At 58.5% G+C, this 15,057-nt stretch overlaps 1 protein-coding gene across 3 annotated transcripts in view; it reads left to right on the top strand.

Annotated features, from left to right (window-relative positions):
- Positions 1 to 15,057, top strand: part of Cars1 (cysteinyl-tRNA synthetase 1) — a 50,666-nt gene that overhangs the window by 21,757 nt on the left and 13,852 nt on the right. For all 3 annotated transcript variants that reach the window (XM_078045395.1, XM_078045397.1, XM_078045398.1), the window contains 9 exons: positions 7,235 to 7,375; positions 8,187 to 8,275; positions 9,541 to 9,662; positions 12,496 to 12,608; positions 13,125 to 13,253; positions 13,600 to 13,729; positions 13,818 to 13,921; positions 14,348 to 14,445; positions 14,629 to 14,818. In XM_078045395.1, the coding sequence (XP_077901521.1) occupies positions 7,235 to 7,375; positions 8,187 to 8,275; positions 9,541 to 9,662; positions 12,496 to 12,608; positions 13,125 to 13,253; positions 13,600 to 13,729; positions 13,818 to 13,921; positions 14,348 to 14,445; positions 14,629 to 14,818 (1,116 nt within the window). The remainder of the gene's footprint in view (positions 1 to 7,234; positions 7,376 to 8,186; positions 8,276 to 9,540; positions 9,663 to 12,495; positions 12,609 to 13,124; positions 13,254 to 13,599; positions 13,730 to 13,817; positions 13,922 to 14,347; positions 14,446 to 14,628; positions 14,819 to 15,057) is intronic.

Raw genomic sequence — 15,057 nt, 5'->3', positions numbered from 1 at the left:
TGTAGGGAGAATTGGGCAGTGTTGTCAGGGCTTCGCCCGGCAGGGTGTCTCCTCTGTGTTGCCCTGTGTGTCTGAGTTCCTTCTTATGGCCGACAGCATTCCAGCGTGTGGCCACGTTCGGGTAGCCACTCGCCTGTTAGTGGACGTGGTCAGCTGACGTGGATGATCCTGCCGTGAACACAGGTGGGCAGATACCTGTTTGAAACCCTCCTTTTGGTTCTGCTGTGCATATGGCCAGTGGTGGAATTGCCGGCCCTGGGATGACTCTAGTGTCATGACCCGGGACCCACCATAGTGTTTCCACTGCCCAGGGTGGGAGAGCCACAGGTGCCTGTGGCCTTGCCAGTTCTGTCTGGTAATGGCCATGCCAGTGGGTGGGCAGTGATCTCTTCTTGTGGTTTGATTTGCATTTCACTAATGGCTGGTGACGCTGAGCATCTTTTCACGGGCCATGGGTTGGAGCGCCACCTCCCTGAGAGGATGCTGGTTGGAGAACATGTATCTGGGTGATTGTCAGGGCTCCCAGCACTGCCCACACATTCTGGGTTCTCTGAAGGACTCAGGACTTGGTATCTAGTTGTCTTCTCTCCTGAGGTTCGTCACCATAACACAGCTAGGACCCCCAGCTGGGCAGAGGCAGGGAGGAGCCTGCAGGATGCCCATCAGCCTCTGGAGCTCTGGGCAGAGTGCACTTTCCTCCTCCAGGGAAGCCCAGCAGCACAGGGAGCTGTCCCTTCAGGGAAGCCCAGGAGAGACTCGGCACCCACGGGCCCTGTCACAGGGATGGCCTCCACCCAGCATGCGCCACAGTTCGATCCCCAGGAGCAAAGCTGGGGATCCGTCCCCATGAACCACAGTGTTGGTGCAGTAGCCATTGGGCCACTGCAGTGAGGCTGGGGACCCCTGCACTGGCGCTGGGTGCAGGCCCTGGGCCCCCTGTGGCAGCCCCCCTCGGGGCAGCAGCCCCGGCCTGCAGCCTGCTCCTTGCTGTTTGAAGCCCTTCTCCCCGTCCTGTGTGTCGGCATGTCCCCACCCTCCTTCCTTTGCCAGTGGAGTGAGTGCTGAGCGGGGACAGCGCTGGCTTGAGCACACCGCCTCAGCCTCCCTGGAGGCCAGCGTGATTCCAGCCTTCCCGGCTGTGGTGTCTTCTGGGGGGTTGACACCTCCTCCTGCCCCTGGAGCGGCCCTCGTGGTTGGACTGCGTGGCTGGCACTTCCTCTCACGGTGCCTGGGCGTCTACTTTCTGTCTGGGAGCCGAGCACCGGTTCAGTCCACTCTTCTTTCTTCCACCGCACAGCTCTGGCCTAAGGAGTCTGTCCTCCCGAGGGGAAGACGTTCTGTGTTTCCTTCCGGGGGCTTCGAGGTCTTGATGCCTGCACAGGGATGGGCCCTCCTCTGGCTGGGAAGCTCTCCTTTCCTGGGCACCTGCGGCCCCACCGTGGTTCCCAGGGGTCTCTGTGGGGCTCTGGGCTCTGCCATCGGCCCTGCAGGGCTCCATGCGGGTGGTGGCTTCCTGCTGGGAGGCGCTGTGGGGTGCGCCGGGCCTGCCGGGGTCCTTGCCACCGCTCGCGGCTCATGGCTCTGGCCTCCTTCCCACTGCCCCCTCCTTCCTTTTTCCTCAGGTTTATTCTGCTCCTTTGTGTCTCATTGTTCATCGGTTGAGCTCGGTTTGGTTGAAGAACGTAAGGCCACAGACTCTCCTCTGTGTGTCGTCTTTGCCTCATCCACAAATTTGACATCGTTTACTTCTGAACAGTTTTAATTTCCCCTTTTTGAAGCCCAGGGCTGATTGAGTACTTAGTTTTGTAGTACTGGGATTGAACCCGGGTGCTCCATCACTGAGCCCATCCCCAGCCCTTTCTATTTTTTGAGACAGTCTGGCTACCTTGCTGAGGCTGGCTTTGAACTACAATTTTCCTACCTCAGCCTCCTGAGCCACTGGGATCACAGGTGTGCGCTGGCGTGCCCCACCAGGCCCCTTGGGGCCCCGTGGTGCCCAGCTAAGCCCAGGACTTATTTAGAGTATATTTTTAACTTCCAGGTAGATGGCGCTCCCCCTTCCTGCTCTTGAGACCCCTCGTTGCTGCCCTGGGCTGGTGCTGAGCAAGAGGCCTCAGGTGCTAAGGGGCTCAGGTCCTCTCCAGTGGCTGGTGGGACTCTGCGTGCTGCCCAGCCAGTCCTGCTGGTCACCGAGCTGTTGAACCGAGCCGACTCCTTTGCCAGCTCAGCTGTTGATGTGAAGTTAGCAGGAGGTCCTCTGTTGGCAGCTGTCCTCCCTGTTCTACCACTTCTTTCTTAATGTCCTGCGGTTTTCTTTTCTCCTTATTTTTTATTTGGGGGGGGGTGCTGGGGATTGAACCCAGGGCCCTATGCACGCGAGGCAGACCTCTACCACTGAGCTGCGTCACCAGCCCGCGTCCTGTCTTTGTAGACCTGCTCTGATTCACATTGAAACGGAGAGGCTGTCTTCCCGTGCCCTCGCACTCCCGTGTCCCCCCACCATCGCCAGCACCCAGGTGCCGCCTTGGTTAACACGGGTGAGCCTGTGTTCACATGTGGTTGTGTCAGGTCACTCTTGGTGGTGTGTGTTCTGTGGGTGTGGACGGATATGGGATCCATCCGCACAGTATCACAGGAGGGTGTCGCCGCCCTGGAAACCTCTGGGTTCCGCCTGGCCTCCCTCCCTCCCTGGTCTCCTGGCCACCACGGATGGTGTGGTGTCTCCCTGGTTCTGCCTTTCCCAGAGCGGGTTGTCCAGTGTGCCTTCTCAGCCGGGCTTCCATTTGAGAGAAGAAAAAACTAAGCGTCTTTCCTGCTTTCCCTCTCTGTGCAGGACACTGCACCTCTGGTGGCCCAAATGTGTCTGTACCCCCCCGCCCTCCCCCACCACCCCACAGTCTCCAGGGACGCCAGCTGTTCACCGACAGTGAACTCAGTTTTGACACTGTCGACCTGGAGATGTCAGGTCCTGTGGGTTGAGGGCTGACCCCAGTTCAGATGCCAAGGTCGTAGGGGGTCACTGTGCTTCTGACCAAGCACCTATGATCCAGGGTGTCCATTGAGGGTTTCCTCCTCAGGGTCTGTGTGTCTGCTGGAGTGGCTCCCAGAGCTCGGGCAACGTCCCACTCACGTTCAGTGGTTACTCATGAAGGAGATGGAAAGGACATAGAGGAAGAGGTACCTGGGGAGACCTGCAGCAAGGAGCCTGGAGTGTCCAGGCCCTCTCCAGGCCCACTGCCTCCCAGCCCTCCACGCGCCAGTGACCAGGGCTCTCTGGACTTGCCTGGCATAGGCTGCTCCGCCTTCTCCCCTTCCTGCTGCTGGGAGTGGGGCTGAAACCCCAAGCCTCTCCTCACACGGTGGGTTCTCTTGGTACCAGCTGCATCCTGAGGTCATCCAGCGGCCACCAGGAGTCAGCAGGAGGAGCAGACCAGTGTCTCTTTTTGGACATCATCGTGGCTTCTTTCATTGGTGCCGTGCATTGAGGTTCCTGCGTGTCTTTGTGGCTGGTGGCTCGCCTCCCTCTGGCTCTGAAGGGCATCCCGTGTTCCACTGTCCGGAAGCCCTCCTCTGAAGGCCCTCTGGGCTCCTCCCGTTTGCAGTCATGATTGATGAAGGCTGCAGGTTCTCACTGGGGCATTTCTCAGCCCCTCCGGGCAAATGCCAGGGAGCGTGCTTTCTGGATCATGTGGCAGAAGCACGGCTAGTTGTGAAAGGAGGTGCCAAGCTGCCTTCCCAAGTGCCAGTCCACCTTGCAGCCCCGCCAGCAGTGCCCAGCACCCCATGCCCTTGCCCAAATTTGATGGAGTCTGCGGACCAAAACTTAGCTCTTGTTTGAATAGCAGTTCCTCGGGACGGATGCTGTGTGCCTGCTGATTTGGAGCCATTTTTAGTGGCATTTTAAAACGATCCTGGTTCCCACTGTTCGCAGTCACTGTGCTGAGCCTGTGAGGTGGTGGAGTTGTGGGCGGTGCCTGCCAGCTAGGGGCTCTGTGGCGCGGACAGAGGCCAGGGCCCGACTCTGCAGAGGGAAGCTTTATGGCTCACCTTCAGGCTTCAGTCCCATATTGGCCCCGTGGCCTTGGGATCTGGAAGGCAGCACGTCACCACGAGAGCATGTGGCAGTGGCAGCTGTTCAGCGCATGGTATCCCGGAAGCAGAGAGCAAGGGCCAGGGCCCCAGGGTCTCCAACAGTCACCAGTGACTTAATGTCCCTCTCCAGACCAGACCTCCTGAGGGCTCCACTGCAGGACGCCAAACCCTGAACACACACACAGGCCCTTGGGGGACGTCCGAGGTGCAGACCACAGCTCCTCACGCCCGCGCCTCACCTTCACCCCTGGTCCTGGGAGGCCGGCAGAGGCTTGGCAGGTCCCTGTAGCTGTCTCCTTGGCTGTGAGTCAGAGGAGTTGCATTTTCCTTCTGAATCTTTTTGTGTCCCCTCCCCTGGTAACCATCCTCCCTTTGTCCTTTGGAGGCCAGCCATGGTGGCAGCTTCCTGAAGACCACCCCTGGCTTCCCCTTGCCTGCTCCGTCACTTCCCCTCCACCTTGAGGATAGTCCAGGGGTTGGAATCACTCCTGTGCCTTTCCCAGCTCTATGTCACCACCTCCCCGTGAATCCCAGGGTGGCTGGAGCCCTCCCTGCGGGACTTCTTTTCAGTCTGTCAAGGTGGACTTTATGTTCCTGATGAGGTCTGTCTCTGGAATGTTCTGGAGAGCTGGGAGTGTGCTTCCTGCTGTGGGCGGTGGGGGCATCCCTGGCTGCCCTGTGTTCCCTGAGTTGCTGGGGTCCTGGAGCTCAGCCCGGTGGATCTGACGTTTCCAGAGAGCAGCTGGCTCTCCAGCTGCGATAGTGAGTCCTCTGCTGGCCCCCGCCCGCAGGCCTCAGCTCTCGCCCTGGTGTCTTGACATTGTTGCAGGTGGACAGTCTCCGCCCCTTGTGGCTGGGTAGTGCCCTCTCTGTATTAGTAGAGCCACTCTGGCTTTCTTTTGGTTAGTGATAGCCTGGCACATCCCTCCCCGCCCATTCACCTTTAATCGTGCATTTTTTAAAACTTTCTTTTCTTTTCTTTTTTTTATTGTGGTGCTGAGGGTCAAACCCTGTGCTTCACATGTGCTAGGCAAGTGCTCTACCACTCAGCCCCAGCCTCAGCCCTAATCTTGCATTTTTATATTTAAACTGGTTTCTGGTTGATAGCACGTGACTGGGTGCTGACTTTTGGTTCTGGTTCTTGTGGTTTGGAGTGCTGGGATTGAACTCAGGGCACTGTTTTTGGGTCTACTTGGAACAGGGGCTCACTTGATGCTTTGACTATATCCCTTGTGGCTTTGAAACACAGATTCTTTTTCCCAATCTTTTTTTCCTTAAACTTCTCCTTGATCTTCTTCTCCCTGACCTTCTCCTTTCTGATCTCATTTTTTCTGGGTCACCTCTATAAAAACCCCCTGTTCCTGTGCATGGGCAGAATCACAGCCTTTGGGACGGGAGTCCCCTGTGTTTCTCCCTTGCTAACTAAGGTCCTTTTCCTCAGGACCGTGTCTTGGTTATTGAATTGGTGTCAAAGACAAGGACCTTGCTTTTGGTGACACACTCTGACATCTCTTGTCTATTAACTGGCACATTTATACAGTTGGCGTTCAAGGCTAGGGGCCAGCTCCCTAGAAGAGCACTTGCCTGCGTAGCCACATGCAAGGCCATGGGTTCATGCCAGCATCCAAATGGATAGGTGTCTGTGTGTGTGTGCACAATAGATCGCGCGCGAGAGTGTGTGTGTGACGTAAATGATGGACACCGCTGGCATTCAGAGACGGCTGACACAGAGGGACATTGACATCTACCATGTTTGTTGCTGGTCTTTATTTTTGCTCTTGTTCTTTGCTCCTGTTCTGTCTTCTACTCTTTCTCAGCCTTTACAGTTTGCTGCTGTTGTTTGGGGCACTGGGGAGTGAACTCAGGGGCACTCGACCACTGAGCCACGTCCCCAGCCCTGCTTTTTATTTATTTAGAGACAGGGTCTCACTGAGTTGTTAGGGCCTTGCTTTTGCTGAGGCTGGCTTTGAACTCACGATCCTCCTGCCTCAGTCTCCCAAGCCACCAGGATTACAGGCATGCGCCACTGCACCTGGCCCTTTTGCATTTTTTTTTTAACATTTACTTCTTAGAAATAGTTGGACACAATACCTTTATTTTATTTATTTACTTTTTTGTGGTGCTGAGGATCAAACCCAGGGCCTTTCATGTGCTAGGTGATCGCTCTGCTGCTGAGCCATACCCCCAGCCCCCTTCATCTTTTTTGGAGACTTCATCTCCAAAAATATGGTTTATTTCTCCTTTTGAAAGTCCCTGGGCCATTTGGTGGCCTCTTTTGGCCTGCTGTTTCTCATCACCTTGTGACCCTGTTTCTCTAAACATTCGACACTTGCTCTTTTCACTGTGGGTCTGGTGACACGGGCGTCTGAAGGCTGGTGTGTCTCTGATGGCTTTCCTTGGGCATGTAGTGACCTTGACTAGGACTTTACTTTTGCCTGGTCTTGGTCTGGTAGTTCTAGGAACAGAATACAGGTGCCTCCCTGAGTGCCGGGGCTCAACTCCTCAAGGTCACCCCTGGGGTTCCTGTCCTGCACTGAAGGCAGGCCTGGGTCTCTGCCTCTGGGTGCACACCTGCCTTTGCCACCTATGCACCCCTGGTGCCTGCTGGGCTGGAGAGGCACACGGGCACCTGCCGGTTGGCCTCTTGCAAGGTTGCTAGCCAGGAGCTGTTGGCAGGCAGTGCCTGGGGGTGTGGCCCTTGTGCTGCCCTGCGCCCCTTCCTCCTGGTGTGCTGGGCACCGTCCCCCCGTTCTTGCTCCAGCCAGGTCACCCCTCTGCATTCCTCTCCGCCCTGCGTCTTTGCCTCCACTTCCACCGACGGCCGCCTGCCGTGAGGCCCTGGCCGCCCCTGCTCAGCTCAGCCTGCTACAAAGCTGGACTCCTCCAGGGCCGCCAAGGACAGAGGGTCTCCCTCCTGGGTGCAGGGGACCTGTGGGTGTGGTTGGGCCTTGAGGCACAGCCATGGTGCGCCGTCCCTTGGCAGCGCAACTGCGCGAGCTCTGCTGTCTCCCCAGGAGGTGGTGACTCGTGGGTCCCAGCTGGGCGCTATGGGCACTGCGTGGCTCCCACCACCATGCTGGATGGGCCTGGTGAGACCTGGCACAAGCATGGGTGTTTTGTCCCCTCCTGTCCCTTCCTGTAGACGTTGCTGGAAGAGGCAAAGGACTTGCTTTCTGACTGGCTGGACTCCACGTGTGGCAGCGAGGTGGACGACAACTCCATCTTCTCTCAACTGCCCAAGTTCTGGGAAGGGGAGTTCCACAGAGACATGGAAGCGCTGAACGTGAGTGTCTACTCCTCACTCGGCCGTGGCCCTGGCTTCCAGATCCCTGTTTTGGTAAAGCCAGAAGGCCCGTGTGACCCGCAGTGTCCTCAAGTTTGTAGGCCCAGCTGTGAAATCCTCTTTGGGGGCACGAGTGGCTTGTTCGTTTTTGTTTTCATGGATTTTTTTTTTTAACATATCGTAGTCGGACAAATACCTTTATTTTATTTATTTATTTCTAGGGGGTGCTGAGGATTGAATCTAGGGCCTCGAAAGTGCTAGGCAAGCGCTTTGCTGCTGAGCCATGGCCCTAGCCCTTGTTTTTGGTTTTTAACCAGAATTTTCACCTTTATTGTCCCCTGGCCCAGAAAATAAGTCGGGAACTCTTATGAAGGTTGGAAGAGTCCTGTGAGGCCAGGCAGGTCCTGTTGTGGTCGTCACTGCTTCTGGGCCTCTGGTGAGGAAGAAGGGCTGTGGGCACAGGAGTGTCCGGCCCGCAGGCCCAGGCAGGGAGAAGCAGGCCGCGCTGTCTACGGCCTCTCTTGGTCCCATAGTCGTCCCCAGAGCTGGGCCTACCATCCATTTTACCACAAAGGAAGAAGACTCTCACTGGCGCAGAGCCGAGGTAGTGAGGCAGGGACACTGGTGACCCAGCCAGCTAGTCAGCGCAGTGGGGTCCCTCGTAGCGCAGGCCCACCCACGTGCCTGTCCCTCAGCTGGACCGTCCGGGGCTTCCTGTTTGACAGACAGGTGATGTGTTCATGGAGTGTGTTCCTGGGAGGCTGAGGTGTTTGGAAGGGACATGCTGAGACTTGCCCTTGTTCACCCACAGGTTCTGCCTCCCGACGCCTTGACCCGGGTTAGCGAGTATGTGCCAGAAATTGTGAACTTTGTCCAGAAGATTGTTGACAATGGCTATGGGTAAGAACAGACCCCTCCCTCAGTGCACAACCCTCCAGGGCAGCAGCTGCCCAGCCCCTGTCCAGGCCTGGAGCAGGGGAGCTTGTGTTCCTGGGTCACCTGGGCACTCGCCCCTCATGGTGTTTGGCCCTGCGTGGAGCTCCTGGCCTGCCGCTGCCATCTTAGATTGCTATGCACACGGCCGTGGGTTCCCGGCTCTGCGGTGGCTGCTGTGCGGTAGGTGTTGAACTGTGCAGGCACCTGGTGGCTCAGCAGGAAGCAGAAGGGACAGGTGGTGGCGGCACATAGCCTGTCCCGAAGCCCCATCGGCCATCCTCCTGCAGCTCCACACAGCCCTGGGCTGAGGAGCAGGTGTCTCGCTGACCAGCCCCTCCCGGAAGGCCTAGTGTCCTGCCCTGGGGCCACTGGACGAAGTTTCTGGAAAGCTCAGCAGTTAAGACTGTGGCTCATTGGCCTAGCTGTTGGTGTGCAGGGCTTCATCTCCACGTGGATGCTTCAGTGTGTGTGTCCTGGGGTCCGATCCCAGGGGCAGGGGCATGACACCAGCATCCCGTTGCTCAGCTGAGGTTTTAGTGCACACACTACCCACCGTGCTCTGGTGAACACTCCATCGTGTCCACTGGAGGGGACACTTTCCATGTTTCTGAAGTTGGCTTTCTGCAAAGGAACCACAGTGGAAGCTAGCCGGGGTTCCGGAGCCTGTGGTCCGTGCTCGGTGTCCCAGGCCGTGGAGGGCCCTGGGCCTGCCCCTGGGTGGCTGCCCTCCCCACCCAGATGCGTGTACTGACCGAAAGGGGAGCGAGGCCCCAGCTGTGTGTGCAGCAGCACTGGCTCTGACGTGAGAGGCCACCTCTCCCCCTTATCTCAGGTTGCTGTAGGCCACCATGAGATTAGGGCAAACCCCCTTCCAGGAAGACAGGTTGTTAGGCCTGGAATAACCTGGAGGCTCTTGGAGAGTGGCATGTCCCGGGTGGTACAAGTGGGGAGAGGTGACGGCAGGCTGTGCAGGGTGGTCGTCAGTTAAGGCTGTGGCGCCCATTGGCGGGTTACTGAGGGACATACTGCTGGGCAGTGGCGAGCACCTCTCTGTGGTGGGTGGGAGCCCCCACTCAGCCTGTGCAGCTGGCAAGTCTTCCCAACAGCCACAGGGAAGGCGGAAACAGGAGACACAGGCGACCTTGGCTCTCGTGACTCTGTGGCCCTCGGATTCAGACTGGTGTCCCGTGGCGCCTGCTGGGTCCCTGAATTCCTCTTTTGTCTTCCAGCTATTCTTCAAATGGGTCTGTCTACTTTGACACCGTGAAGTTCGCCTCTAGTGAGAAACACTCCTATGGCAAGCTGGTGCCCGAAGCTGTTGGGGACCAGACCGCTCTCCAGGAAGGGGAGGGTAAGGAGCACGCCCGAGGGCGGGACTGATAGGACCCCTATGCAGCTGCGCTCCCCCGGGTGGCCAGCAGCAGGTGCTGCTTCCCCTAGAGGGACTTGAGGTCCTGTCCACACTGGACCATGAAATGCATTGTTTCATACAGAGCCAAGGGAGCGGCCACTATGCTGTCCTGACAAGTGGCCTGGGGCCTTGATTTTGGGGGCTGCTGTCACTGTACATGAGGTTGGAACGCACGGTGAGACTCTGGGATGTGAGCAAGCGTCCAGAGTCTCTCCATCTCCAGCCACATTTTAAGCAAGGACACCAGGCTTCCCGAGCCCAGGAGAGCCCCAGCTGGGACGCCTGGTCCCCATTTCTCCAGGCTCTTTCCACTAGTGAGGCTGGGGTGTCTGCAGGGCAGGCGGCTCCCGAGCCCTACTTCTGAAGGGCAGTTTGGCCATGAAAGTTGCTTCCATCAGGCACCTTCACCTGTAGGGTTCTAGTCTGGAGAAATACTAGCACCTAAAACAACCCAAAGTCGGTGAAAGAGGGCAGGCTGGGCCATTTGGGGACATGGGCATTCGGCCCGCGGCATTCAGGCTCCAGCGTTCACAGGCCTGGGAGGAGGAGTTCATGGAGATGGAGCACCTCCCCAGAGGACTCGGAGCCCCAGCTGCCGCTACGGGCCGTGCCCTTCTCAGGAGCAGAGTCAGCAGGCCCAGACGAGCCGGGCGGGAACGGTTGGATATGGTGAAGGGGCACAGATGAGAGAAGGCAGCTCCAGAGCACTGCTCCTTTAGGCTCCCCCAACTGGGCAGCAACAGAAGGTCTGCTGTACCCCAGAGTCGCTCTCATGGGGACCTCATTCTGTGAGCACGGCGCAGTGTGCGAGGCCCTGGTGCTGTGGGGACGTGCAAGACAGAGGCCTATGCCTGGCGCCTGGGTGGAAGGGAAGCCACAGACAGATGCACGCAGCCAGGTGCAGCCTGTGCACTTGGGGGTTAAGGGGACACAGTGGGCAGACGAAGAGCATCAGAGATGGCAAGACAGCATGGGGGGTGCAGATAGACACGGGGGCAAGGTGAGGGACCTGGCAAGACAAAGGCTGCTGCTTGAGCTTCGCAGAGAGGCTTGTCGCTCACAGGACAGATCAGACCTCTGACTTGCTAGGTGCTAGGAACAGCAAGAGCAGAGCCCCCGCCTCAGATAGGAAGGGCGGCAGAGTGCACACCCACCCTGGAAGGACATCTCCACCCGCTCCCAAGGGCTGCGTACCCCTCCTGTGGCGGTGTGCTCCCTGTGCCCAGCGAGAGGTAGATGCCCTCAGAAGGACTGTGCAGCTGGTGTGTGCCCTGTCCCCGAGGAGGCTGAGGCAGGGCTCTTAGGTTGGAAGCAGCCTGGGGACATAGTGAGACTCGGTCTCAAAATAAGGTAGAGGGTCTACAGCTGGGGCTCAGTGGAGGGGCGTGCCTAGCAGGAATGAGGATGGGAGGGATTGTGTGATTTCTTTCTCAAAAAGTCTGAAGCAGAGCCAGCTCTGCCAAGCAACAGCCTTTAAGGCCTTGGCGTGCAAGAGACACGATCCTTTTCTCTGTGGTGTTTCTAAAAGTTAAGTCATGGATTCGATCCCCAGCACCACCACAAAACAAAAGTAAGTCATGATACGTGGACACTCATGAGTAGATATGCATGGCGACAGCTAATTGAAAACCTGCACGTAGGAGGGTGTCATGGAGCCACATCCGGCCACGGTTTGAGGGACTGCTGGTGGCAGACCAGCAAGAGAGGGACATGAAGACATTTCAGTCAGGTTGTCAACATACCCAGACGCTGACTGTGATGGTTTCTGGGTTGAAAGCTGGTGGCCATCGTCCTCCATGATCAGGGCATGTCCTGATCCTGGGGCTCGGGCTGGGCCCTCCTTGGCATGGCCATCCTTCCCAGTGTCTTCATGGAGGCTCAGCCTGGCCCCTCCACAGCTCCTGGCAAGACGGAGTCTGTGCCTCCTGTTCCAGGGCACACAGGGGAGGTGTCCCCAGGGAAGGGTGCAAGTCGGGCCAGCCAGGCTCTGGAGGGCCAGGCTGGGTCTTGGTGCCCTCATGCCTAGAGGGGCTTTTGCTCTGCCCCTCACCAGGCCAGGTGGTCCTCAGTGTGGAGCTCGGCTGGCCTGTGGGCCATGGCCACTACAGTGCTGTGCCTGCTGCTGCCACCTGTCATTCACCAAAGTACACAGGGACTGTACCACGAGTCTAGCAAAATGCCACCTCCCTTCCTGCAAGTCCCCAAGGGCTGCTGGCCCTCGGCTCATGGCCTTCCTGGCTGATGCTTAGCTGCTTCCCCTTGTGCCCCTTGTGAGCCCAGGAGGGAGGACACTGCCCACCTCCTGGCCTTGTAAGCTTGCACACAGCAGCTCAGCCATGCCTTGTGTCCCCAGAACTCACAGGCTGACAGCTATGCGGGCCATCGACCCAGGGATGCTCCCTGTGTGGACCTGGGTTCCCACGCTCTGCCCCAGTGAGCTTCACACCAGGTCGTCTCCTTGCCTCAGGCCAGAGCACCGCAGCCTGACCTAGAGGTGTGGAGAGCCAGGGCTACAAGGAGGCAGGGCGAGGTGGGCCTCTCTGCAGCGCAGGGATTGGCTCGGCCTTGGCCCGAGAACGAGTACTCTGGAGCCCACAGCAGCGTTTCCTGAATCCACCCTGTCAGCCCCAGTTCCTGTCACAGCAGACGGGTACTAGGGGACACACTAGAGCAAGGCAGGGAGAAGGGCAGGCTGCAGAGCAGCTGTGGGGGAGTGCTGACACCCTGCAGGGTGTGCTGAGTGAGCAACCCTGCCCTGCCCTCCCGCTTGCAGGCGACCTGAGCGTCTCGGCTGACCGCCTGAGTGAGAAGCGCTCGCCCAACGACTTCGCCCTGTGGAAGGCCTCCAAGCCAGGAGAGCCGTCCTGGCCGTGCCCCTGGGGGAAGGTGAGTGCCTGCCGGTGGGCTGGGCGCTGGCACCAGCACAGCCCTGTCCCCGAGGGCAGCTCTACATGTGAAGAACTCCGCACCAGGGCCAGAACCCGGGGCTGCTACAGCACAGAGCCGCCTGGGACCAGATGTCACAAGGCCTCGCTGGGCCTCCAGAAGCCACTTGCCCACCTGGGACTTGTACTGTCAGTCTGTGAGGGGGTGACGGGGCTGGGGTTAGATGCCCCCACCTCTGCAGGCCCTCGTCTGGTGCCCTGTGGACTCCATTGGAATATCGCTAGCTCTAGAGGGCGAGGTGGCCTGGGACAGCCGTCCTGCCTGCAGTGCTGTGGGAAGGGAAGTGGTCCTTGGCCTCTTGGAGTGCTGGGGTGCTGGAGGTCCTCCCAGGTGGTTGTTTGGGTCTGGCTTTAGTGTTTGTGGGGGAGTTACGCCGTCTGCTGAGCTCAGAGGCTTGAGGTTCTACTTGGGGCGGTAAAGGCCCCAGCAGGCAGCATGAGCTGTTGACGTCTGCAGGGTCGTCCGGGATGGCACATCGAGTGCTCTGCCATGGCAGGCACGCTCCTGGGAGCCTCGATGGACATTCACGGAGGGGGGTTTGACCTCCGGTTCCCCCACCATGACAACGAGCTGGCGCAGTCAGAGGTGAGTGAAGTCGGGATCCCTGCCAGGCCTCAGGAAGGGCCTTTCCGGTACGTCTTGCCTTTTGCATTGGGGCTTGCAAGGAATTTGACCCAGTCATGGAGCCCGATTTCCCACACTGACAGCCTGGCCGTTCTGACAGAGAGGCTCAAACTCAAACCAGTCGTGTTGCTTGTTGGCAAGCGACCTGGCATGGTCCCTCTGAGCCTCAGTTGCCCACCTAGGAAAGGCAGCACTTGCCCAGTGGACGCTGCACAGTGCGGCAGTAGCGTGTTCAGTGTCTGGCTCCCCCTGGAAGGCCAGGCCCTGGGGACACTGGCCAAGCCATCCTTCCCGTCTTCCCACGCAGGCGTACTTTGAAAATGACTGCTGGGTCAGGTACTTCCTCCACACAGGTCACCTGACAATTGCAGGCTGCAAGATGTCGAAATCGCTGAAGAACTTCATCACCATCAAGGACGCCTTGAAGAAGCACTCGGGTAAGCCTGCCGCACGCGCACCCTCAGGTAGTGGCATGGTCAAGGGGGCCACCGGGGACTGAGGCTGTCTCGTGCCTTCACTCCGTAGCGCGGCAGTTGCGGCTGGCCTTCCTCATGCACTCCTGGAAGGACACGCTGGATTACTCCAGCAACACCATGGAGTCGGCGCTGCAGTACGAGAAGTTCATGAACGTGAGTGCCAGCTCTCTGCGGGGTGGGAGGTGGCGGACACCAGCTCCACCGGCGCCTGTGGTCCACGCAAGCGGTGTCTCCCTCCTGCTCTGGCAGGCACGGCACGGCATGGGGGAAGGTGGCTCGGGCCATGGGATGAGGGCACGATGCCCCAAGAGGGCTGGCAGCTCGGGAGGTGTAAGAAGGTCCTGTCCCTCCTGTTCACGAGGATGGGCCTTTTTGACTTGGGCTTCCTGCCAAGCACGTGTCTCACAGGCTCAAAAAGAGCGCACTGCGGTCCTGGCTGTCAGCTTGGTTCTCTGTGGGCCTTGAGGAACTGTGGTTCTTCAGAATCTGCCTGAAGTAAAATCCCATCAGGACAGTTCATCCGAAACGTCTAGTGGGAAAGTTGCCTGGATGCTGCTAAACTGACTTTCCTAACCTCAGGAGTTCTTCTTAAACGTGAAAGACGTCCTTCGAGCGCCTGTTGACATCACGGGCCAGTTTGAAAAGTGGGAAGATGAGGAAACAGAACTGAATAAGAAGTAAGTGGGGCCTTTTCGTTGGTGTTTGTGGGCATGTGCTGGTTCTCTTCAGCCCAGAGCCTGAGAAGCTGGTCCCCAGGACGTGCAGCACCTGCTGCCGAGCCAGCTGAGCTTGGGGAGCATTTGGAGGATTGTTCTAGAGGGTATCAGGTCTGACTGGGTTCCTTGTTCTTCCACGTGCAGCTTTTATGACAAGAAAAGGGCAGTTCACGAAGCCCTCTGTGACAACGTCGACACCCGCACTGTCATGGAAGAGATGCGAGCCTTGGTCAGTCAGTGCAACCTCTATATGGCGGCCCGGAAGGCTGCCCGGCGGAGGCCCAACCGGGCCCTGCTGGAGAGTGTCGCTGTGTACCTCACCCGCATGCTGAAGGTAGGCAGGTGCCGGAAACCCAAGCTCTCTGGCTGCATGGGCCCCGTGACGCCCCGTGGTGGGGAAACAGGCCTCCGTTACAGGCACCCTTGGACGCCAAGCCCTCCGTTCCTCCCGTCTCCACGCATAGGAGTGGAGGCTGCAGTGTCGTCCCTCTCGACCCCGTTCCCACCTTGGGGTCTGGAAAGTGAAACCATGTCCTAGGCCCCAACTCTGAGCACGTCTTGTGCAGAGCCACT

Source organism: Ictidomys tridecemlineatus, chromosome 4 (assembly GCF_052094955.1).
Source record: "Ictidomys tridecemlineatus isolate mIctTri1 chromosome 4, mIctTri1.hap1, whole genome shotgun sequence".
NCBI classification, from domain to species: domain Eukaryota; kingdom Metazoa; phylum Chordata; class Mammalia; order Rodentia; family Sciuridae; genus Ictidomys; species Ictidomys tridecemlineatus.
Note: the sequence above shows the minus strand (reverse complement) of the source record. Positions and strands in the feature narration are given on the sequence as shown.